Source organism: Dendrobates tinctorius, unplaced genomic scaffold (genome assembly GCF_039654945.1).
Source record: "Dendrobates tinctorius isolate UK_male_01 unplaced genomic scaffold, ASM3965494v1 ptg000006l, whole genome shotgun sequence".
Taxonomy (NCBI): domain Eukaryota; kingdom Metazoa; phylum Chordata; class Amphibia; order Anura; family Dendrobatidae; genus Dendrobates; species Dendrobates tinctorius.
In genome coordinates this window covers 17,682,698-17,708,395 of record NW_027361674.1, presented here as the reverse complement: position 1 = coordinate 17,708,395, position 25,698 = coordinate 17,682,698, and the positions used below count along the sequence as shown (strand labels likewise).

Below are 25,698 nucleotides of genomic sequence, written 5' to 3'. Positions count from 1 at the left end.
GATGAGAGCCATGTTCAGCACCCGGTGCCGGGGAACAGCGCTTTACTGTAAGGGTAAGTTCACACAGGACTTCTGCAGCAAAACCTGATCATCTTGGCAGGAAAGAAGCTCTGGCAAAAACGCAGGTTTAGGTGCATTTTTTTTATGCGTTTTTGGTGCGTCTTTTATTTATTTATTCTTTGTCCATGGTAATGTCCATGACTTTTCTGCAGCAAAAATGCTGCAAATAATGACACTTGCGTTTTTCCAACACCCATTCAAGTCATGGGTGAAACACGCAGCAAAAACGCTTAAAGAAGTGACATGCTCTATGTCCAAAAACCGCAGCAAAGCACAAAATCCTGATGACACAAACCAATGTGTGTGCATGAGATTTCTGAAATCTCATAGGCTTTTCTGGTAATGGAAAAAGCAGCTGATAATTAGCATAAAAAAATGAAATAAAACCCAGCAAAAGAGTCTTGTGTAAACTTACCCTAATACTTCTTCCCTGGTGCCCATCATTGTGGTGCCGCAAGTATTGCGCACACAGACACTAACATCTCTGGTACCGGAAATATTGGGACGTGTGAAAGGGTTATTACAGCAGGTTTTTATTTTTGGCAGCGGTCACACACTAAAAGACGGTTTTTATTGCAAAAAAAGTTTTTGCATCACCACGTTTTGAGAGCTATAATTTTTCCATATTTTGACCCACAGAGTTATGTGAGGTCTTGCTTTTTGCGGGACAAGTTGACGTTTTTATTGGTACCATTTTCGGGCACATGACTTTTTTTATCGCTTTTTATTCTGATTTTTGGGAGGCAGAATGAACAAAAACAAGCAATTCATGAATTTATTTTGGGGGTGAGAGGGGAGAGGATGTTTATACCGTTCCGCGTGTGGTAAAATTGATAAAGCAGTTTTATTCGGGTTAGTACGATTACAGCAATACCTCGTGTATCTTTTTTTTTTTTTTTTTGTTTTGGCGCTTTTATACAATAAAAACTATTTTATTTTATATAAATAATTATTTTTGCATCGCTTCATTCTGAGAGCTATAACTTTTATTTTTCCGGTGATGGAGTTGTATGGTGGCTTGTTTTTTGCGGGACAAGATGATGTTTTCAGAGGGTTCCATGTTTATTTATAGCCATCTTTTTGATCGCATGTTATTCTACTTTTTGTTCAGCGGTATGATAAAGCATTGTTTTTTGCCTTTTTTTTATGGTGTTCACTAAAAGAGTTAACTAGTGGGAGAGTTTTATAGGTCGGGTCATTACGGACGTGGCGATACCAAATATGTGTACTTTTATTGTTTTAGATTTTTTTAATTCAAATATTTATTTAGTGATAGAATAAATATTGATTTTTTTTTTTTTTTTTTTTTTTTTTTTTTAATTTTTATAAAATGTTTACAATTAGTTAAGAATTTTTTTTTATTTTTTTTACTTCTAACTTTTACACTTTGTCCCACTATGGGACAATCACTTTTTTGCAGGCTGATCGCTTCTATAGCATGCAGATGAAGCAGTATCTTATCTCTGGTAACCCATATGTCATGACCACACTGGGTTACCATGACAGCGATCGGGACCCCGCGTCACGCCACGGGGTCTCCGATGCAAAGGCAGAGCCCTCTTCCTGCTCCCGGAATGTTGTGATCGTGTTCGATCACAGTATTCCGAGGGTTAACGTGCCGGGAGTGGTCTTTGACCGCTTCTTGCTCTTAGTGCCGAGTGTCAGCTGTGAGAATTAGCTGACACCCGACTGCAATCGGCCGCACACCACCCGTGTGCGTGGCCGATCGCTGAGACGTACTATTCCGGCCATGGTCAAATTGGCCCAGGGCACATGGATGGAATAGTATGTCTGATGTCAGAAAAGGGGTTAAAGAGCTTTATTCTTGGTGTGTGTTTTTATATAATGTAACTATGGGGTTAGTAATGGGGCGTATTATTGACGCCTCTCCTTTACTTACCTCGGGGCTTGATGTCACCTAATACAAAGGTGACATCAACCCCACAAATATGAACCCCACTTGGCACCGCTACAGGACAAGTGGGAAGAGCCGGTCAAAGTGCCAGAATTGGCGAATCTAATAGACGTGCCTTTTCTGGGCAGGTGCGGGCTATTTTTATGCTGGAGAGGGTCAGTATCCATGGCCCCTTACCAGCCTGAGAATACCAGCCCCTCATTTATATCTTCTTTTTTTTTTTTTTTTTTTTTCTGTTTTGGCACTTTTGTACAATAAAAACTATTTTATAGAAAAAATAATTATTTTTGCATCACTTTATTCTGAGATCTATAACTTTATTTTTCCGCTGATGGAGCTGTATGGCGGCTTGTTTTTTGTGGGACAAGATGACGTACCATGTTTATATCCATCTTTTTGTTCGGCGCTATGATAAAGCATTGTTTTTTGCCTTGTTTTTATTTTTTTATGGTATTTACTAAAGTGGTTAACTAGTGGGACAGTTTTGTAACTTTTTCTAACTTTTTTTTTTTTTTTTTTTCTTCACTGTGGGACAATCATTTTTTGCAGGCTGATCTCTTCTATAGCATGCAGATATGAAGCAGCATCGCCATGCTATAGAAGCTGTCAGCACTGCACTGACAGACTTTCTAATCATCCACTGATCAAGTTTCCTAGCTCTGGTGACCCAGATGTTGTCATGACGACATTGGGTCACCATGACAACGATCGGGACCCCCCAATCTCGCCATGGGGTCTCTGATCCAAAGCAGAGAAACTGTCAGCCCTCTGTCGGCTTTTGGGATGCTGCGATCTTGTTCGATTGCAGTATTCTGGGGGTTAAAGTACTGGAAGTGTTCTGTGCCCGCTCCTGGCACCTAGTCCCGGGTGTCTGCTGTCAGACTCGGCTGACACCTGGCGGCGATTGCCCGCTCACCCCCCATGAGCGAGGTCGATCGCGATGACTTAATGATCCGTCCATGGTCAAATTGGCCCAGGTCACATGGACGGATCATTACATCCAATGTCAGAAAGGGGTTAAACTGGCTGACTGCTGTCTCTTCAGAGTTTCCACCACCAAAATCATCAGAAACACTCATCTGAGCGTTCATGTTTGCTATGAGTGCCAGATTGCTCTGGTAGCAGACTATCGTAATTCAACAGGCCTGATCTTTCTTTGCCCCTATATCATTTGTTAGGGATATACACATTAGTTAGTTGGTCAGTTCTGCCAGAATTTGTGGTGCATTATTTTTTTATTTGTGTATGGAGCCTTTTACAGTAAGACACTACAGACACTTATCCATCAGAGATTTTAACCGGTGGACGGTTTAAGCTGTTAACTGCATCCAACAGCGAGTCTTGCATTGCAGAAGACTGTTGCTGCAGAAGACAACCATCTAAAATTAAAGGGGTCGTTCACTACTATGACCACCACTTCCTAAACTAAATGTTCGGTCCCGATAAAATAAATAAACCTATACTCTCCTACCGTAACGGCTCTGTTCCAGCTGTGTCGGAACTCGCGGTCCTGATGCGGTGATGCCTGGCGCCCAAATAGGCGCTGGCGTCACTGTCTCCGCCTTCTGACAAACTGAAGATAAAGCAGAAGTTCGGGCTACAGCTGATCCAAGACTTCCTCTGTTCATTTTAACAGGAGGTCACCAGCAATGACTGGGCACCGGGCATCACGTATCATTGCATCACATCACAGCCCCGGAGTGCTGACACTGTGGCAACTTAGCAGAGTATAGGTTTATTCATTTTATCGGGGCCGAACATTTAAGTTAAGAAGGGGTTGTCCTAGTAGTGGACAACCCCTTTAAGTAAATTGTATTGTGAATGTTTTAATATTTTAAAATATGCATTGCAGTTATATTTTCAAATGTGTGGATGGTAAAATGAACCTCGTAAGAATGCAAGCTGTATGCACATTTGCATATGTATCAGATGTGTACTAGATTGTGTCCAAAAAATGCAAATATGAAAATTGTCTTTAGAAGGCTGACAAAACATCTTTTGAAATTAGAACAGGTTTCTGAACTTCGTGTTCTATGAGATGCTGAAACAGCATGCCTGCGATGAACACAGATGATGTCATATGTCTTAGCAGAGTAGGACCGTATTCATAGTGAAACCAAAATGTAAAAGTTAATTACTGCATTTGCAATTAAGGATAAATGATGTTTTATTTTTCTCATTGAAAGCTGTCTGACTAATGTTTTTCTCCCCTTTTAGGGCAGCAGAGACAACATGAGTGTCATACTGATCTGTTTTCCAAGTGCTCCAAAAGTATCACCCGAGGCAGTGAAAAGAGAAGCAGAATTGGACAAGTACCTGGAAAGCAGAGTAGAAGGTGGATCATTTAACCAAAATTAGTAATGAATAGTATTTGTTAAACTTGCCTTCAAGCGCCATGTAAATGTGGCACACAATTCACTACAATCTATGTGATGTGAGCTGTCTTCTGACACCTTTCTTAAATTTTTGCAAATTTTGACTATTTCCTAGTAACAGGCATTTGTCAGTGAAGGGTCCAAATCCAAAGATGCATAGTAGTTTGTGAATAAAACAAAAAAATCACTTTTCTTATGTGACTTACAAATCAGTAGTGTGGGTAAAAACTTTCTAAGTTTCTAGTATGTAATTCTGTACAGAAATTTTGTCAATCGACTTGATTTTTAGAATTTGCTTTTCTCTTTGGGACTTTCTAAACATGTAGCGTTATTAGGCGTTATGGCATCTTTCAATGTCTTTAGCTTTGCAAACATTTTATAATCGCAGTGCGAAGTTCCTACTCTTAGCAATGGACATCTAGTTTTACAGAATGACAGAAGCATGTCATAGAAAGTAGTATTTTTTTGTATGGTTTTAGTATGAATTTGTACTCCGTTTCAATGATCAAACCTCATGTTCTGATAGAGCCACTGTGTGCGTGTGGGTACTCATAATTATTCACCATGCCAAAGATACTCATTGTCATGTCCCACGACAGAAAAGTTGTCACTTTACTGTGTCATTAATTGGATAGCTAGCATGGCAAGTCTATAGCACAATCTTCAATCAACAGGACCGGATGGGGACTGTGACAGACTTGCCTGTTGTAACTGGTGCTGATCTCTGCTGGCAGAGTGGTCAGACTGGTGATCCTGCTGACCTTTTGGCGGCTACCTAACTGCAGAAGCCGGCTGTCAGTCAGCTTGAAGTTAGCAGTCAGGCCCTGTTGGCAGTCTGGAAGAAGAGCTGCTCTGCTGACAAGGAGCAGATGAATCGCTGGGTATACCAGCGCTGGGTAGAACATGCAGGTAGGTAGCAACTATCTGCCTTAGTTTTTAGTGTTAAAAAAAAAGTGTATAAGCTTTTATATATTCAGTGGGGAATACACATTTAAATAGCAGTCTTGTAAGTTCTCACCTAACTCCCCCATACACTTTGGTTGGCAGAGCAATCCTGTGTTCTCTGGAGTGTCTGTCAAAATCGATTACCCGATGAGCAAAAGGAATGGGCAATAGAATTTCAGCTACCTGATCCTTATGATCCCTAGCATAATCAGTCGCTGCAGGGACTGTATGTGCCCGTACACTTTGGATAGTTGTCCGGTCTGTTTCAGCTTGCTTAAATATTCTCTAAAGACCCCTCTAAACTTTTTATGAAGTCTGAACCAGCGGATTGGCCAACCATCTAATGGATAATTAGGGTCTTCAGAGGATATTACTGTTTTGCTGATATTTGGGCAACACTGCCAGTGCAGACGGCATGGAAACGAGGTGCACGTTTAGTTTCTTCATTGTTTGTGTGGGCTTTTTTCCTTTATGCTAGAATAGTGTTTTGTTTTTTTTTTCCACACTTCCCAAAAACTAATGTGGTCAGTCTTGTGTTTCCCAAAATGCCACTAGTTTTTTTTTCTTTTTCAAAATTAAGGCATAGCCAAAAAATATATAAATTTGATTTTGCTGTCATTCTGGCATGTTATTAAATAGTATATTTATCAATCTGTGAAAGTTGTAAAAATCCAAGTCAGTGACTTTTTTTATTTTATTTTTTTTTTCTCCATAGAATGCCAAAATATATTGAGGGAGAAAAAAGTTATAAAGTTCCACAGGAGCAATATACCTTGAATTGTGAATTTTATTTGATCCAGGCGATCGTCTGAGCACAGTCCTATGTTTTGACCAATTTTCTAGTCCATCTCAGATGTCCTATGTATGAAGTTGTGGTGCTATGATGCGCTGCTATTAAGGTATCCTTGATGAAAGACCTTTGGTCAAAGCGTCAGAGTATATCTGCACACTATATTGCCGGATCAAAAAAAAAAAATCACAGCTAAAGTTACGTTGATTGCTTTTTTTTTTTTTCTTTCCGTGCTGGGGTTTCTCACTGAAGTTGTGACTGGACCGTGATTTTTTTTTTTTTTTTTTTCCCCCCCCCTCTTTGATCCTAACAGAGTAGCATTGTTGGCTTCTCTCCTAATATTGCAAATACAATGTAGCCACAAATGGCAGCCACTGCAGCGTGTGATGTCATGCTGGTGACCTCAGACAGAAGGTAAATTCCTGCAGCAGCCTAGGCTCCAGAAGGTGGGAGACTTGTCCTATCACATCTCACTTGTGAGAAGGTACAAGTCATGTAGGGAGTATAGGCACAGATAGTTTAGTCCATTTATTTTATATAATTTAAAGTAAAATTACATAACATTGATTCTAGCTAATGAGTTCAGCAAAAGCCTTGACTGTAGGAGCAAGTGGCCTTATTCTACAGCATTTCCCTATTTTTCGAGTTTTAAGGAATTGTCTGGGACGTTAACACTGATGGCCTCTGCTTAGGATAGGTCATCAGTGTCTGAACAGTGGGGTTGTGACACCTGGCAGCCCCAGCCAAACAAATGTTCTCGGTGTCTGTAGCAGCCAGGCCTGCACAGCTCAATCAATGCAATAGTGGCTGGGTACTGCACGTCCAGACAATTGAATAAGGGACTATTGTGCAGCACCGACGTGGCCGCTATACAGTTGATGGATTGTGCTGTGCAGCTGCACAACTGAGCAGTTCTAGCCAACACCAGGAATATCTGATCTCTGGGGTTGCACCCCCACTGATCAGGTGTTGATCTCTCCTAAGAATAGGCCATCAATGTTTTTGTCCTGGACAAACCCTTTAAGATCACATGTAATTGAACACTAAGAATTTAGAGTTGTTCTCTCGATGTCAATTATAACTCAGTGTCTTAAAATGGTTCAGATGCGACCAATTTTCAGTGTTTGCTCCTCTCTATATCAACCAAACCTGCATGTTGGAGGCTTCTGCAGATGGATTAGTCTTGTAGCCCTTTCCTGACAGGTCACACATGCTCTTAGATACTTGCTATTCTATAATGTGTAGCATTTTCTTACTTTGCAGGGAGATAGCACATGTGTGATTGTACCGTCCTCGGGATGGTCCTGGGCACTGCTCATCCGCTCCTGGTAAAGGAGGAACAGCTACTCTCCTCTGGCTGTTTCTTTGGCTGTGTGACACAGCTGAGCATGTACAGAATTACCAGCCACTAAACATCTGTGGTGTTTCTCATTAAAACCATGAATATTTTGTCCATATTTGTATAAGGGATGCCGCCTGCTTCTAAATACAACTTGGCCGTTATCTATATCTGTCTGCAAGAGAAACTGTCCTTGTTAACCACAGCAACCAGTCAGAGCTCTGGTCATGTGGGAAGCACACTGAGCTGAGAGTTCTCAAGGAGCTGGAGCCAGTAAAGATGTAAGAAATTAACACAACTATTTTAAAGATTTGGTGGGCTTCTTTAGTACTACAAGGTGTTTGGGAAAAATAACAGGTTCTGGGAAACCCTTTTTAGGCAGTGAAAGGTACAAGGCTGTTGCTTTAGGCTCTGAAGCATGAACCTGGTATTGAACAGTGTACAATTCTAGATTTGCTGGATTTCTCCCTCGGCCACCCTGTCACTTCATACCTTCTCCAAATCTCATGGATGTGCTGTTCCCTGTATTCCACGGCTGTACCTGGAGAGTACAAGGTAATTCTCGTTGGTAGTGATGTAGTGGCCAGGAAGGTCAAGAATTTAAGGATGGCTGCACTGCATTTGTAACTTTCACTAGTCATTGGGAGACGACAACACATTTATTTTTTTTATGCAGAATGCAGTTAGTTTTTACCAAAGCATAACTGGTTCTGTCTAGTTAAAAAAAAAAAAAAAAAAAAAAATGGAGTTCAGGTGATGGGTGGGCATTCGGTTATTGACCTTAGTTGTATGATCTGACAAAAGATTGCGTAGCTAGCTCTATAGGGGTTTCTCTGGGAATTTAATTTTTATTATGAATCTGATTATTAAATGAAATCCGTTTAATTTTATCTGCATTTAAAGGGGGTTGTCCCAGGCTACCAGCCTAAACATTACATGTTTTTAATCTCCTTTTTGTTTTTTTTATCATGTTTTTAACAAATTTAAATATAAAGAGAAAAATTAAAATTGTAGGGCACTTTAAAGTACCACTGTGGTGTTATTTTTTTGTTTTTTCCTCTTTTATACTTTCCTCCCCATTATAGGTATCAGTAATGTATGTTTTCTGTGTGATACTTACCGGTTGCTATCTTGTGCTGTTCCCAGCACCGCTCTTGTCCTCTTCTGCACCACATGACCTGAGCTGGGACTATCTGGATTACTGCATTGTTTGCTGAGCAGACAGGTAGTCACTTCTCAGAATGTCTGAGACTGAGGCCAAATTCACATGTTCAGTATTTGTAAGTCAAAACCAGGAGTGGGTGAGCAATACAGAAGTGGTGATTTTTCTATTATACTTTTCGTGATTGTTCCACTCCTGGTTTTGGCTTACATAGTCTGATTACATGCATACTGACCCAATACTGAACGACTGAACATGGCCTAAGAGTGAGGCTTTCATAGGTTATCAAAGACTTAAAGCAGTTTCTTCCAGCAAATTAAAGTTGAAATCACAAACTATTGGAGAGCGACTGGAGCGGCACAGAAAACATTAGATGACCACTGCTGGTAATTATTTTGCTATATGCAGTAACCTCAAAGTGGTACTCTAACATTAATATTGCAGCCTTTTTTTTTTTTTTTTTTTTTTCTCCTTCCCTTCCTCCAAAAAATGCAAAACCTGTTCTGGGTAGATATGGTTATGCCCCCTTCCTTTTTAGGTATCTTCCCATACACAGGGAATATGCATGTAGGGGTCAATATACAGACAGATGAAAATCTCCTGCATACAACAATCAATGAGATTTCACAAGATTTCATACACACCCCGGGATTTGAGATCCTCAGCATTTTAATTTACTGTAGATCACAGGGAGAAATACTCAGCAACACTTGTGCAACAAAATCTGCCTGGTGAACTAAGTTTTAATTCAGCTGTGTTATGATCACATCAAAGTGACGTTCTCATTCCTCTGGTTAATGAATCAGGTCGATAACTTACAAGTCCATTTTTATTTTATTTTTTAAAGCACATGAAGCACTTTTTTTTACCCATATGTGGGCTAGATTGTCCAGATGGAGTTGAGTAGGAGGCTATAACATAATTGTAGCATACGTTAGTCGGCAGGACAATTATCAAGTTTGTCCCCTTACGCTGTGCTACATCCTGTATTGTTCTAGAGTCTAGCTCTATTGGTCCTGATGTAAGATTGAGAATATCTTGTAAAAAGCGACTATTCTAGTCACATCTCTCACCTTGTCCAATATGTGTTACTGGGAAGAGCGTAGCACAAAGCGTAGCCACAGGTCCAAATTAACCCAGCGATAGCCAAAGCGTATCCTTTTGGTCATGGTTTACTTGGCATGTATTAGGTGTGTTTTTTTTTTTTTTCAGTGGTTGACTGTATGCAAAAGCATTTTTTTTTGTTAACATTATGGCAAATGACCTTCACTTGCTTCATCATGGCTCTTAGAAGATATAGAATGTGATGTGAATGGAGCCTTTGCCATAAAAATAATCACACCCTTCCCCCCCCCCCCCCCCCCCAAATGCATATAAAGCTAATACTGGTGAAAAATACTGGTGTTTAATACTATGCTCCTAAATCTACAGCAATAAATAAAATAAATTGCAGATAAAGTAGAAAGACTCTTAATTTTAGGTGTGGGGATGTGAAATGATCTTGTGTGTTGGTTACTCTAATTCGCTCCTTTTTATTGGCTTTTTTTTGTCTTGTCACCTGTATCATGCAGCATGTATAGCTTACTAATCTAATTAATGTACATGTTTAGTGGAGACTGTTACCTGTAATCCTCTGCCCAGATGTTATTGTCTACAGATCATACTCTTTATTTTTGTATATTTAATTTCAGCAACAGAAACCTTTGTAGAATCAATTTAGATGTTGCCTTTACACAATAAAATAATTTGGCAAAACAAATCTGATATCTTTGCATTTTATTCAGAACCAAACCATTATTGTGTAAAAATGATTCATTTTGCGTTTTTTTTTTCCATCCTTTTTTTGTTTGAGCATTTGTGTATGGATGTACTAAAAAATACAACTTACATGTACTGTATGTGTAAAACTGCATACTGCTTCAGACCAGGAATATTTGTGTAGCCTGAATCATTCATTTGTTAATTTAATGACAAAAGACATCTTAATCTGTCACAAGATACCACGTTCCCGTGCATGATTGTAATGGTTAGCTGTACTTTTTTTACGCTGGCTACATTTGAACAGCACTTACAAAACAAGTACTTCTAATTCCTAGAGATCATAAAGAAGCAGGGTGAAGAAGGTGTCCCAGACTTAGTCCATGTGATGCGTACATTAGCCACTGAGACCATCCCTAACCTCCCACCTGGGGGAGAATTGGCAAGCAAGTGAGTTATCCTGAGCATTTTTGTGTCTGTACAGTATATGTAGGAAATAACTATGCCACAATTTTGAAAATAAGTTTAGATAAGTCATCCTTTTTACAACCTAAAATCATTTTAAAGACATTTTCTAGTCCTAAGTCATAGATTGATATGGTGGTCTACCTACCCATCGCAAATGCTTGATGGAGTTAATTATATGTTTTGTGATTCCTCTTTGCAAGGTTACCATCTAGTGCTACCTTTATTTTATTGTTGCTGTAAACTGTTGCTGTTCAGAGATCTCCTCTTCTAGTAACAGGTGTTGAGCTGATTTGCCAGCCAGTGAATCTGTTGTATTGCATGGAGACGTGTTTTTTTTTTTTTTTTTTTTTTTTTATTCCAAGCTGAACACGTAAACCTAATTTTTTTTAGCTTCCATCATAAGAACAGTAATGGGTATGAATTTTCCCATAACATGGTAATAAACTTATTTATATAAATTGTGGCATATATTTGTGTAGCATGATCAGTTTTGTGTGCTGTGAAAAGTATATTGCCCCTTTTTAGCTTTCGTTTTTTTTTTTTTGTCTTCTAATTTTACATTTTCTCGTTGTGTTTTTCTGCTATAACTTTTCCCTCAAAACAGTTGTTTCCTTCTCAACTGCTGCATAGATCCATGAATGCATTTTCTCCCCTCTGTTGTCACCTTGATGTTTTCCTTCCTTTACCAAGGACTACATTTTTCTGCTAGTGTCTGTCTTCTTGAATTTTTATCTAAAAATATGTATAAAAGATCTCCATCAGATGTTACAGGGGGAAAAAAACACTTTAATCCTAAGCTTTAGCCTTATTTGTCCACAGTTGTATTGTATGCCACGAAATTTATAGATAAAACTGACTTCTTTTACAGATTTTAAAGTGAAAGGCATACAGTGTCCATAACAAGCCTTTAAGCAACACACAACTTGTTAAAAATCTTGTAATATTTTGTCTGAATGTCTCCTAATAAAAGGTTTGTATGTCTGCACATCTTAAATTACATAATGCAGTAATTCCTCTCTACGTTGGCAGCAGACATGGCGGAGGAGTGGGTTTCCTTTCTAAAAACTGCCCCTTCAACCCTATCCAACCCCCACCCTCCCTTATCCTCCCTTCTTTCGAGGTCCACTCTGTCCATATCTACTCTCCCTCTAATCTCCAAATGGCTGTCATATACTGACCACCGGGCTCTGCCACTGCCTTCATCAACCAATTCTCCACCTGGCTTCTTCACTTTCTCTCTGACATCCCCACCATCATCATGGGTGACTTTAATATCCCTACTGACACCCGCCAGCCAGCAGCCTCCAAACTTCTGTAACTTACTTCATCCTTTGGACTTACTCAGTGGTCCTTCACAGCCACCCACACAGATGGATATACATTAGACTTCATCTTCACCCGCCTCTGTTCACTATCTAATCTCACAACCTCTCACCTCCCCCTATCTGATCATCACCTTCTCAACCCTGTCCTCCTCGCCTCCCCATGTCCAGCCACTAGCACATCCTCGCAGAAACCTTGCACAACTAGACATTCACAGACTCTCTTCTACCTCTGTCCTCCATTTCTTCACTCCACGACACTGACCGTGCCACCGCTTTCTATAACGACACCCTCACATCAGCCATAGACTGTCGCCCCTCTCTCGCATGGCAAAGTGCGACAAATCAACAGGCAACCCTGGCACAACAATCTCACCAAATAACTACGACAATCATTCAGGGTCACGGAGCGGCGTTGGAAGAAAACATGCCTGCCAGACTGCACTGCTTTCAAACAAGCTACACTTGCTTTCAAATTAGCTCCCACCTCTGTTAAACAGACCTATTTCACAAACCTTGTATCTTCATTATCCTACAACCCAAAACAACTGTTCAGCACATTCAACTCTCTCCTCCGCCCACCACTGTCACCTCCAACTCCCCTCATCTCTGCCGAGGACTTTGCCACCTACTTCAAAAATAAGATCAACCAAACAAGGCAAACCTTTACTGTTCCACCACCCCAACCACTCCATATACCAGAACTCTGCCCTTCCCTAATAACCTCCCTCTCCAACATCACTGAAGGAGAGCTTGCTCATCTCCTTTCCAAATCACACCTCACCACCTGTGCACTTGACCCCATCCCTTCTCACCTGCTCCCCAACCTTACTAACACGCTCGTTCCAGCCCTAATCCATCTCTTCAACTTATCGCTAGCTTCTGGTACCGCCACCATCACACCCATCCTCAAAAAAGCAAACCTTGACCCAACTGCTATGCCCAGCAATCGCCCAATATCACTTCTCTCGTTTGCTTACAAACTCCTTGAGCAGCATGTCCATACTCAACTTTCCTCCCACCTCTCATCTAACTCCTTGACAACCTCCAATTTGGCTTCCGCCCCCACCACGCCACCGAAACTGCCCTGACAAAATTACTCACAGCCAAATCTAACAGACAGTTCTCCATCCTCCTCCTTCTCGACCTCTCCTCTGCCTTTGACAGTCGACCACTGCCTACTGCTACAGATTCTTTCTTCCCTTGGCATCAAAGACCTTGTCCTGTCCTGGATCGCCTCTTAACTTTCCGACCGCATATTTAGGGTATGTGCACACGCTGCGGATTCTGCTGCGTTTCCGCAGCGTTTTTGGCTCTGCAGAAACGCAGCAGATTTTGCTGCGTTGTACAGTACCTTTATTTCCTATGGAAATAAAAAAAAGCTGTGCACATGCTGCGTTTTTTTCCCGCGCGGTTTTGCTGCGGTTTACAATCCGCAGCATGTCAATTGTTTGGTGCAGAAACGCTGCGGTTTTACACCTCATCCATTATGAGGTGTAAAACCGCAGGGCAAAACCGCAGAAAAAACGCAGATAAACCGCAGAAAAACCGCAGCACTTTGTCCTGCGGATTTCCTGCGGTTTTCTCTACAAAATCCGCAGAGACTAAAAACTACGTGTGCACATACCCTCTGCGTTTCCTACTCCCACAGTACCTCCTCATCCCTCCCTCTCTCTGTTGGAGTCCCTCAAGGCTCTGTCCTGGGGCCCCTACTTTTTTCCATCTATACCCTTGGCCTAGGGCTACTCATAAAGTCCCATGGCTTCCAGTACCACTGTATGTGGACGACACTCAGATCTACCTCTCTGGCCCAGATGTCACCTCTCTGCTGTCCCAAATCCTGGAGTGGCTATCGGCCATATTTTCCTTCACCTCTCGCTTCGTAAAACTCAATGTAGACAAAACCGAACTCATCATCTTTCCTCCATCTCGCGTATCTTCCCTACCCGATCTATCTATTACGGTAAACGGCATCACGCGCTCTCCCGCACCTGAAATACGCTGCCTCCTCCTGTCTTCTCTAACTCAAAAATATTTCCAGAATCCGTCCCTTCCTCAACCCTCAATCTACTTAAACTCTTATGCATGTCCTCATCATCTCCCGCCTTGATTACTGCAACACCCTCCTCTGTGGCCTCCCTGCCAACTCTCTTGCACCACTCCACTCCTCAACTCTGCTGCCCGACTAATCTACCTCTCTCCTCGCTACTCCCGTTTCTGCACTCCTCAAATCCCTCCACTGGCTCCCAATTTCCCAACGAATCCAGTTCAGACTATTAACATTGACCTACAAAGTCATCCACAACCTATCCTCTCCCTATATCTCTGAACTAATCTCCCAATATCTTCCCTCACGTAATCTTCGATCCTCCCACGAGCACCTACTCTCCTCCACACTTAATCATTCCTCACGCAACTGCCTCCAAGATTTCTCCTGAATATCCCCCATCCTCTGGAATTCCACGCCTCAACACGTCCGATTATCCACCACCCTCGAATCCTTCAGACGGAACCCGAAAACCCATCTCTTCATGAAAGCTTACAGCCTGCAATAACCATTCTGCCGACTCACCACCACCCGAGCTGCTGCACCCCCTGACCTTCTGTCTCTTCTGTAGAATGCAAGTTTGCAAGGACAGGGTCCTCTCCTTTCTGTACTAGTCTGTCATTGCAAACTTGTTTACTGTAAACGATATCTATAACTTTTGTATGTAACCCCTTCTTATGTACAGCACCATGGAATTAATGGCACTATATAAATAAATAGTGCATTTTAATTTTTCTTTACTATAAAGGGAGTCTGTCACCCCCCATCCCCCCAAGACACACATATAACCTAATAATATGGTCATACAGGTAGTAGAAATGTTAGGCTAGTCCTAACTGTTTGCCTTGTATTAACGGTCTTGTTGTTGAGAAATGTTATATTCTTTCTGTCTCCCACCTCAGCACACTCCTACCTACCACACATTCAGAAATCTACAAGCCATTAACCCTCAGACACTTTCAGACTCCCTACACTCATCACTGTCCCCAATCTTTTTTTTTGTCTTGTCCTGATCTGGCTATACATAACTACAACGACACTTAGAAGCACCCTTGACCAAGTAGCGCCCCTCACCCCCAGAACCTCCAGAGTAAAACAGCCCTGGCTCACATCGCAAACTCAACTTCTCCAGCGATGCTCTAGGAGTGCTGAACACCTATGGAGAAAAACCAGAAGACTTCATCCACTTCAGTTTTATGTTAAGAACCTATAACTCTGCCCTTCACCTCGCCAAACAGACCTACTTCACCACCCTGATCTCCCCACTGGCCAACAATCCTAAGAAACTTTTTGACACCTTTCACTCCCTCCTTAGGCCAAAAGCACAAGCCCCTATCACAGACCTTTTGTGCTAATTACCTGGCCTCTCACTTTATAGAAAAAAGATAATATCCGTTAGGAAATCCGCTCCCAACCACCCAGTGCTGTGACTCCCATCCCTCCCTGCATTTCCCCTGGCTCACTTTCCTCCCGCTCTCAACCCATCCTGCACAAACAACTACAGACCAGTCTCCAATCTCCCCTTCATCTCTAAACTTTTGAAGCGCCTAGCCTACTCCCACCTTATCCGTTTTCTCTCCGCTCACTTCCTCCTAGACCCTTCACAGTCCGGCTTCCGCCCCCTACATTCGACTGAAACTGCACTCCTCAAAGTTACCAATGACCTTCTGACAGTAAAATGTAACGGTGACCTCTCTGTGCTCATTCTTCTCGACCTTTCTGCAGGTTTCGACACTGTTAACCACTGTCTCCTACTCTCTAGGCTCCAGTCACTAGGCATTAAGGGCACTGCTCTCTCCTTGTTCTCTTCCTATCGTTCTGACTGCTCCTTCAGTCTTTTGTTTGCTGGCTCCACTTCATCTCCTCTTCCGGTCACTGTTGCGGTACCTCAGGGCTCAGTCCTTAGCCCCCTTCTCTTCTCTCTCTACTCCTCCCCAATTGAACAGACCATCAGCAGATTTGGCTTTCAGTACCATCTTTATGCTGATGTCACACAACTATACACGTCATCCCCCGACCTTACCCCCGCTGTACTGCAGAACGCCAATGACTGTCTGTCCGCTGTCTCCACCATCATGTCCGCTCTCTAACTGAAGCTCCACCTCTCAAAAACTGAACAACTTCTCCCGCTGTCTACTAACTTCTCTAAATTTGACATTTCCCTCTGTAGTTGGCACCATAATAACACCCCGGCAGCAGGCGAGTTGTCTGGGTGTTAGGTTTGACACCAATCTCTCCTTCACATCCCATATACAATGTCTTGCCACTTACACCTAAAGAACATCTCTAGAATCCACCCTTTTCTTACCATGGAAGCAACGAAAACCCTCATTGTCGCATTGATCCACTCCTGCCTGGACTACTGCAACGCTCTTTTAATTGGCCTACCCGTTACTCAACTATCCCCACTCCAGTCCATACTTAGTGCAGCAGCCAGGGTCATCCATCTCGCTAATCGGTACTCTGACACGTCCGCTCTGCGCCAGTCCTTACATTGGATGCCCATTCATTATAAGATCCAATTCAAAGTACTAGTTCTCACCCACAAAACTCTCCACAGTGCAGCACCCCCCCCTACATCTCCTCCCTCATTTCTTTCGGCCTAACCGACCGCTGCACTCTGCAAACGAATTTCGACTAACCTCTGCACTAATCCGTACCTCCGACTCCAAGACTTCTACTGCACCAATCCTCTGGAATGCTCTACCCCAAGAAATTAGGACTATCCACAATTTGCATAGTTTTAGGCGCTCCCTCAAAACGCATTTGTTCAGAGAGGCCTATCACGTTCATTAATCAAAGTCATTTTATGTGTAAGTGTGCATGTGTAGCCCATTCACTATCTCTATCTATCCCCCACTCCCTCAAGATGGCTGGAACATCATTGTAAATACACACCTGTACTTTTTATCTCCCCCACCTCATTGCAGATTGTAAGCTCTCACGAGCAGGGTCGTCTTATTTTGCTTTAGTTATTTTATTGTTAACGTTGTTACTTATGACTTGTGTTTTGGAACTGTTAAACTGTAAAGTTCTGCGGAATATGTTGGCGCTGTATAAATAAAGATTATTATTTCTGCATACTAATGATTTCTTCTAGGCTCCGGGGAGTGCAGTGCCTGAAAGAAATCCTTGCCTCCGGTCTTCATTATAATACTATAATGCATGTCAGTTTTTACTCTAGAATCCCACGCCTGCGCCCTGCACTCCCTTTGCAGTATGTATCTTTTCCTCGCTTTTATTGGCTCTTCATTCAGGGAACTTCTGCTCTGGCGACATCCGCTCCAGTGACCTCCGGTGTGTGTGCTGATAAGGTGCTCTCCCCACTTCCTCCCTGCATAGTCATTTCTATGTACACATGGTTCCTAGCGATGACTGTGCAGGGAGAAAGTGGGGAGAGCACCTTATCGACGCACACGCCAGAGGTCAGTGACTCTCCTGCGCAGAAGATCCCTGAATGCAGTGCCCATATAAGGGAGGAAGATTTATGAGGGAGTGCAGGCGTGGGATTCCAGGGCCATAACTGACGTGCATGGGAAGAGGTAGTATTACAATAAAAGCAGGAATTTCTGCCTGGCACTGCACGTCTCTGAGCCTAAAAGAAATAATTTCTCAACAACAAGACCTTTAATATGAGCATACAGGTAGGACTAAGCCTCATCCACAGTAGTTGTACTGTAGTTTGTTGCAGATTTGCAGTGGAGAATCCACACCGGAAATCCTCCTCCTCTAGCCTAAACAAAAGCTGCTAAAATGATGCCTGCATACAAATGGGAAGAGTTATATAGAGAAAAAAAAGAGAAAGCATGATGCAAAAAACCATCCCTATTCCATGTACTGACAACTGTACTGCTGACACATCAGGTCTAAGGCTACTTTCACACATCAGGTTTTCGGCGTCAGGCGCGATCCGGCGTCGTGCCGGAATGCCGGATCCGGCAAATGTTTTGTAAAACCTGAAGTGCCGGATCCGGTTTTCTGCCGGATCCGTCTTGTTCTTGACAGACAAAACCGGATCCGTCTCATCCGGTTCATCCGTTTTTCTATCCGTTTTTCGACGGATTACGCCGGATCCGGTTTTTAAAATTGACCCTTGTGGCCTTCCGAACGGGATTGGCTACTGGAAAACTAGATATAGCATGTTCCTACAGCCCTTCTTTGACAGGTTGTAGAGAAGAAAGTGCAGGTTGGAGAGAAGAGCAAGTTACTGGCGAAGATGGATGTTGTCATTGGAAATATTACCACTAGAAGTTCTGTGACGGTTTCAGGGACAATTTTCCACTATACTTTATGTCACCTCAAGGCAGAGTACACTGGGATGACAGAGTGTGAAAGATTTGTGCCCTAAACTTGTGTACCTTCTGGACCAACAGTATATACCTTTGCCAACCAAAGTTGGCTATCTTGTCATGGTCTTACTATTTTTACCTTTAGGCCACAGGTGTGTACCTGGTTGTGTTTTATGCAAAGTATTTCACCTTTTAACAAAAGTTGTGTACATTGGTAGGAAATCACCAACAATAAACACAACTTTTTAGGTGAAATACTTTGCTTCAAACACAACCAGGAACACAACTGTGGCAAAAAGCTAAAATTTACCCACAGTTATATACCTGGTTTTGAATACCTTTTTACCTTTGAAATACCCTGTATTTAACCTTTTTTTAAAACATAGTTCGCCGCAGAAAGAAATGACAGACAACCATTGTGAAACGATAATTTAACTTTTATTTAAATTTTTTTTTTTTTTATGTTTTTAAAGTGCAAAAAAATTTTTTAATAAAGGTTTTAAACCCAATGGGCATTTTTAATACAAAAAAAAAACATTACAACTCTGTGTACTGTGGGGTGGAAATACTGCTGGAGGGGCTGCGGGACACTTCGACACTGGGTGTGTGGAGAGAGGACTGGGATCGTGGTGGGGAAGGAACAGTTAGAGGTGAAGGTGTGGAAAAAGCTACAGAATGGGTGGACATGTGGGAGGCAGAAGAGGTGGTGGGCGGTGGAGTGGAGGGTTGGGCAGGGACTGTAGGAGCAGATGATGTTGATGGAAAGTTGTATGGGGAAGGAGTTTGGTACGGGGAAGGAGTTTGGTACGGGGCAGGTTGCTGGAAGTGGGGAGATGTCTGGTACTGGTGAGGTTGCTGGTATGTAATAGGAGGGGGAGGATGGAAAGTGGCTGGAGGGGGTGCAGATGTAATAGGAGGGGGAGGATGGAAAGTGGCTGGAGGGGGTGCAGGTGGAGGAACTACAGTGGTGGGAGGTGGAGGTTGGGAGGTAACCTGCTGTAGAGCACCGTGGCACGAATGCATTACATGCATCTGCTGGGTAGGAGATAGTGTTGCCATGCGCTCCACAACAGACCTGAAAAAGGTGTGGTTTGGCAAAGATCTTGCTTCTGAATGCATGGTTTGCAGAAGTGTCTTCACCTCCAGAATGCTGGAGTTGATCTGCTGAAAGCCTGCGGAGATTTGCTCTGACAAGACTTTGAGACAGTTCTGGAAAGATGCATTCAGATGCAAGAACTCTTGCGCATAACTCTTTTCCTGACCCCTCTGCCGCTGCCGCCCAGTACCCGCAGGTGTACTAGAGGTGGCAGGGGCAGAAGGGTGGGGTAAAGGGAAATCGATCTCCTCACCAGCAGCTTCATGTAATGTAGGTGGCCACGATGCTCCTGTGCTGGTGGATGGGACAGATGGGTCGAATGTGTGGGAAGGTGCAGATGTACCGGGGCGGTCGAAGTGTCCCTCGGTGCCGGTCTCCTCAGGGATCGCCTCAGAAGGGTCCAATCGTGCAGGCTCCCGAGTGCTGCTCACCGTGCTGTGGAATAAAGAGAAAAAAAAACAATTAAAATACTGACATGGTATGGCCCTGGCTGAAAAAAAAAAGTTACATCTAACATTTTTTTCACATGTGGTGTGTAATATTTACCTTCTGGTGAGCATTGTTTCCCGGAGGAACGACAGGGCTTCTGCGTACTTGTACTTGCTCCTGCGTCCTCCAGATCCACTCGGGGCCCGCATCTCTTTATTGAACTGCTTCTTGAAACGATCCCTCACAGACCGCCACCGATTCACAATTCTGTTCCCTGAAACGAGAAAGGAGTGGTTAGTATACAATATCAGTGTTTCACAAACTCCAGTCCTCATGGTCCCCAGGGGTCATGTTTTCAGGATTTCCATAGTAAATAGAAATCCTGAACACATGATCCGTGGGGACCACGAGGACTGGAGTTCGGGAAACACTGGTTTACATCAAGCAACCGGTACTGTATATACTTACGCTCTTTAATCTGGGCCCGAGCTTCGAGGTCCTCCCAGCGGCCCACAAGGAGAGAACAGATTTCCTCCCAGAGTCGTCGGGTAACGATAAGGTCTGCGTGGCGGCGGTCAGCCATATTCCAGAGCGGCTCCCTTTCTCTGACGAGATCGATGAGGTGGTCCACATCGAGTCCTCCATCCTCACCGTCAGAGTCGGGAGCACGCTGTGAAGGCTGTTAAAGAAAAAGACAAAAATAACATAATTAGCCTCCACAAAAGAAATGAAATAAAAAGTGCAAAAAAAAAAGCAAAAATATTTATACTTACACGCTGGTGACCGCCGCGTTGCTGTCGCCGACGACCCTGGGAGGCACTGCGAGGACCTCTTGGCCGAGCACCAGATTGGGAAGACTAGAGAAGAAAACAAAAAATGTTATGTCTTTGGATGTAGGCATTTGTTTGCTGTGTGTGGTCTGCAGAACATTGTTTTCTATGTGTTGTGTGTAGTGTGATGTTGTGTTTCTGCGTTTGATGCAAAAAACTTACCAATTGTGAGCCCACTCCAGGTGTCTGTCCACCCCTTCCTTCTTCTTCTGGGAGCTCCTCTTCATCTTGTGATTCCTGTTTTGAAATAAAAGGCAATGAATAGACATATATTACAGAGATGATGGATTTTGGAAATAAAAACTTACCGTCAAACGCTGACGATGCGAGGGAGGGCTCCCAGAAGAAGATGTGCTGTCCTGTTGATGGCCAGACTCCATGGCTGTGGGTATTGCTGCTGCCAGTGATGCCATTTCTGCTGCTGCATCTCTTTGGCGGCTGTTGAATAAAGAGAAACAAAGGGCCAATGAATATCTTGATATTCCATGGCCCTAGTTTGGAGGAATGGGGGATTTGATAATTACCGTCTCTCATCTGCTGCTGGCCTCCCCTCCTCAGCATGTTCTATTTGCTGCTCCATTTGGGGTGGTGGTGGTGCTGATGGTGCTGCAGTCGTCTCCTGCCTTCTCCTGCTTCGCTTGGTTGCTTTCTTGGGTGGCATGTTGGGTGTGGCTGTGGGTCCCACTGTCTTGCTTTTATATATGTCTTGTGGGCAGAGCTACTGAGCATGCTCAGACCAAAAAACCGGATCCGGCGCATTGCGGCGCTCATAGGCTTTCATTGTGTGAAAAAGCCGGACGCGCCGGATCCGGCGTGTCCGGCTTTTTCGCCGGAGACAAAAAACGTTACAGTAGACGTTTTTTCCAGACGCCGGATCGCAACACATTGTGACACATTGCCGGATCCGGCGAAAACCGGATGAAACGCATGGCCATCCGGCGCAAATGCAAGTCAATGGGGGGGAAACCGGATCCGGCATTGCATTTCGCCGGATCCGGTTTCTGTCAAAAGCGCCGGATCGCGCCTGACGGCGAAAACCTGATGTGTGAAAGAGGCCTAACTTGGGAATTATCCTGCTAATATAATACCTTTTTACTTGGGAAGAAATGTATAACTTTTTGTAAGGGCAGGTGCAGCTGGCCATAGATTTTCTCATCTGAGAGAATTGTGATAATTATGCAAATGATACTCTGATCACAGTGTGCATTGAATCTCGGGTGCGGTGATGAGAACTTTTTTTTCTTCCCATCTTCTCCATTCTGTGAGGTTGCAGAAATCAGACTGCATCAGATGTCCTCCAAATGCTGTCCAATGTTTTCCATACATTCATTGACTTGTATGGCCTAAGGAGACCCAAATATCAGATCAAACTTTGGCATGCTGCAATTTCTTCTTTTTTTTTTTTTTTTTTTTACCCGAAGACTATTGAACATCTCCACGGCCTAATAGCATATAATTGTTCCAAGTGCGATCTAATGTTCTATGATCTAATGATCATATGATCTAATGATCTAAAGTAAGTGGTAAGAGGACATGTAAATAACAGGGTACTTGGTTAATGCAATTTTGAGCAACAAACCATAAAAGCCATCCCACAACATCATCTTGGATGGCCCTAACCTGTCTCTAGTATTAACATCTTACCATGTGTAAAACAACCTATTGTGAATAAGTGCAGAGCAGGACAGGGTCTCAACATAGTGGAGGGAAGCTGAGAAATTCAGATTTTTTCATATGCGTATTCTTGTAAGAGCAGCAGGTTAAAACAGCTTCTATATGAGCATGAACAAGGCATTTAAAACCGCATTTTCAGCATGGTGTTTATGTAAGCAAAATAACATAGAAGTGTCTTTTAAACATTCATAAGTTTGCAATGCTGGGAAGACAACTCTGCGAACACAAATTTAGTTGCTCCTTAAATTACTGCATTCTTGTTAAACGACCCTCCCTTTTATGTTGAGTTGTCCTCAATGTTTTCAGTATTCTTTTGATTATTAATTTTCACAATTTGGTTTAGGCGGAGTGTGATTGAAGCTGTGTACAACAAGCTGAACCCATATAGAAATGATGACACTGTAAGTATATTAATGAAGCTTTTATTGTTTTTCCCAGCAAGTTGTGAAAAATTGTCCTATGCACAAAAAACTTTGCTGGGGATTGGTGTGCAATCAATTTTAGTGTAATGTGCATCTACTGTACATAACTAAACAGTAGATGGCATTTTACTTGGATCTCATTGCTTCTATACATAAAGTGAGGTTGCAAAGTGAATTGGGCATTTTTTTTCATGACTCCTCTACTTCAGATGTGCTCCTGAATTACCATGGCTTACCATTGTCTTCAGTTAGGCAAGGGAGTCCAAAACGTAAAACTTCAACTGTGTTTGACCTTAGACTAAACTACAGGATCCTAAACCCATGCTCATTTGTCGGACAAGGTAGTGTATAAAACACATAAATATGGTACAAGTCATAAGACAGTGTTTGTTGTTTTGGTGCAATTTAAACCAGCCTTTTTGCACATTAATGTTTGATCAAAATGTCCACACTTTCTACAGCTACTATACAAGGTAACAGACTACAAATATATACCGTAATTACTATCTGTCCTGTAGTAGTTGATGAGCTGCAGAGTTTGTGTTAACAGGTGCTGTAGACAAAGTTTAGATCAAGAAAATTGCTTGTGAGGGTGGACATAGGCGTTAAATGTTTTAGATAAAACAGCTTGAAAAGCTTTAAGTTTCTAACAGTATTTTTTTTTCCTCTTCTTTCATCTTAAGGATTCTGCATCAGCTGATGACATGTGGTAAATGTATCCGTTTAGCAATGGAGTTTACATCCATCCTCAATGAACATACAGCCCAACCTCAGTGATCCTTCTTAGCGTCCATCCTCGACCTTTATTTCCCCCTCCTCGACCTCCCCCCTCATTTTAAGAAGGGAAAAAGATGTGGGTGAGCTTGGTGAAAAATAAAACTCCCATCAGTACAAATAATCCCGAATATTGTACTGTTTTCCTAATACCCTTTCTTTCTCTACACCTATATTTTTTTTTTTTTTGTTTTGTAAAAAAAAATAGAATTTTCTGTTAATGTTCAGACAATACATGTTGTAAATCAGACTCCAGCAAATTCTGTTGTATGATTTTTATTATTTTTTTTGTAAAGTGCAATTGTCCTTGTACAAAATTTGTCATATTTAATTATGGACTGCAAATTTCTCTAAAGGTTACAGGAGGTCTAGTTTATGTGATGCAACCAGTTATCTAACCCTATATGTTAATGTGGTGGTTTTAGATTGGGTGGAAAAAAAGAGCGAGGAAAGAATAAAAATAAAGATTTAAAAGAAAAAAAAAAAGCAGCAACATAACCAGCTGGGTGTCCCCTACGAGATTTATAGACTTGTAACTTTAGTGTACAGTATTTTTCCGGATGAAAATCAGCCTTTCATTCTGACAGTTTTTGACTTTCTCCAACCCCCCCAACCCCCCCCACCCATTCCCGGCTCGGGCCTTTTTGATTACAAGGATGTTCCTCCTTTTTGATATTAAAAATGTGACTGAAATGGCAGTCTTTTATGAACAAATATGTACCCACGATTTAAACATTCAGATCCATTAACAAGTAATCAGTTGTGTGTGTCGGTTGTGTGTTTTGTTTTTTTTTATTATAAATAACTACACTGGCTGGGTCTGTTGCTGCTACAGAGAGTTTTGAATTCCATTTTATCAATAAAGCTTGATTTGACAAACACAATCATTAAGGAGTAATGTCTCATGTCCTCTTCATATCGAGGAGGAAAAAATAAATTGACGTCATAATATAGAAAAAAAATAAAAGGATGTATCGATGTGAAGCATGTCAATATCCAGTCCTCATCCTATTACATTTTGCAACTTTACTATATATTAAGGGTGTTTCAAGCAACAATATTTTTGTCCTGAGCCTTACCTGAGGTCAATACTTTTTATTTTATTTTTTTTAAACCAATCTTTTCACGTAACCAGCTCACTTGATAAGGAAAGCTAGTGTATTTGTGACTTAAGATGCGGCATGTTGATGTCTAATTAGGCTACTTTCACACTAGCGTCGTGTGACGTACGTCGCAATGCGCCATTTTGGAGAAAAAACGCATCCTGCAAAGTTGCCCGCAGGATGCGTTTTTTCTCCATAGACTTATATTAGCGACGCATTGCGACATATGGCCACGCGTCGCATCCATCATGCGACGGATGCGTCGTGTTTTGGCGGCCGCGACGCACACAAACGTTACATGTAACTTTTTTTGTGCGTCGTGTCCGCCATTTTCGGCCGCGCATGCGTGGCCGAAACTCCGCCCCCTCCTCCCTAGACATTACAATGGGACAGCGGATGCGTTGAAAAACTGCATCCGCTGCCCCCGTTGTGCAAATCTTTCACAACGTGCGTCGGTACGTCGGCCCGACGCTAGTGTGAAAGTAGCCTTACTGGAGCTGCAGATTTTTTTTTTTTTTTTTTTGGCCTTTTTCCATTAGAGTGCAGAGAAAACAAAACCTTTTTTCCAGATTGCGTTGGTCACTAAGAACCCATGTGGCGACAGTATGGATTACATTAATGGCGTATTGACACTTGACTTGCGTCAGCTTTTTATACGGTGTTGTCACCGATGGGCCTAATAAGGCGCTTTGGAATCACAAGTCAGTAAGAGTTAGCATGCTTCAAGTCGATGACCACTTGTTTTGCACTAGCTCTAAGCTGTCATCTGATCATCCTCATGGGTATTGGGCTGCCTTTTTTAATATATAAATATTGCAAAGTATGGGCAATGCAGACATAAACATGTAAAGGCTAATTTATGATGCTGGGAAGCAGACTAGCTCTGCAACCACCAGTGTA

At 42.4% G+C, this 25,698-nt stretch overlaps 1 protein-coding gene across 2 annotated transcripts in view; it reads left to right on the top strand.

The window, feature by feature from the left end:
* Positions 1-24,579, top strand: part of PPM1A (protein phosphatase, Mg2+/Mn2+ dependent 1A) — a 159,108-nt gene extending 134,529 nt beyond the window's left edge. For both annotated transcript variants that reach the window (XM_073571214.1, XM_073571202.1), the window contains exons 3-6: positions 4,193-4,310; positions 10,683-10,794; positions 22,843-22,900; positions 23,605-24,579. In XM_073571214.1, coding sequence (XP_073427315.1) covers positions 4,193-4,310; positions 10,683-10,794; positions 22,843-22,900; positions 23,605-23,634 — 318 coding nt within the window. In that variant the 3' untranslated portion in view covers positions 23,635-24,579. The remainder of the gene's footprint in view (positions 1-4,192; positions 4,311-10,682; positions 10,795-22,842; positions 22,901-23,604) is intronic.
* Positions 24,580-25,698: the final 1,119 nt, after the last annotated feature.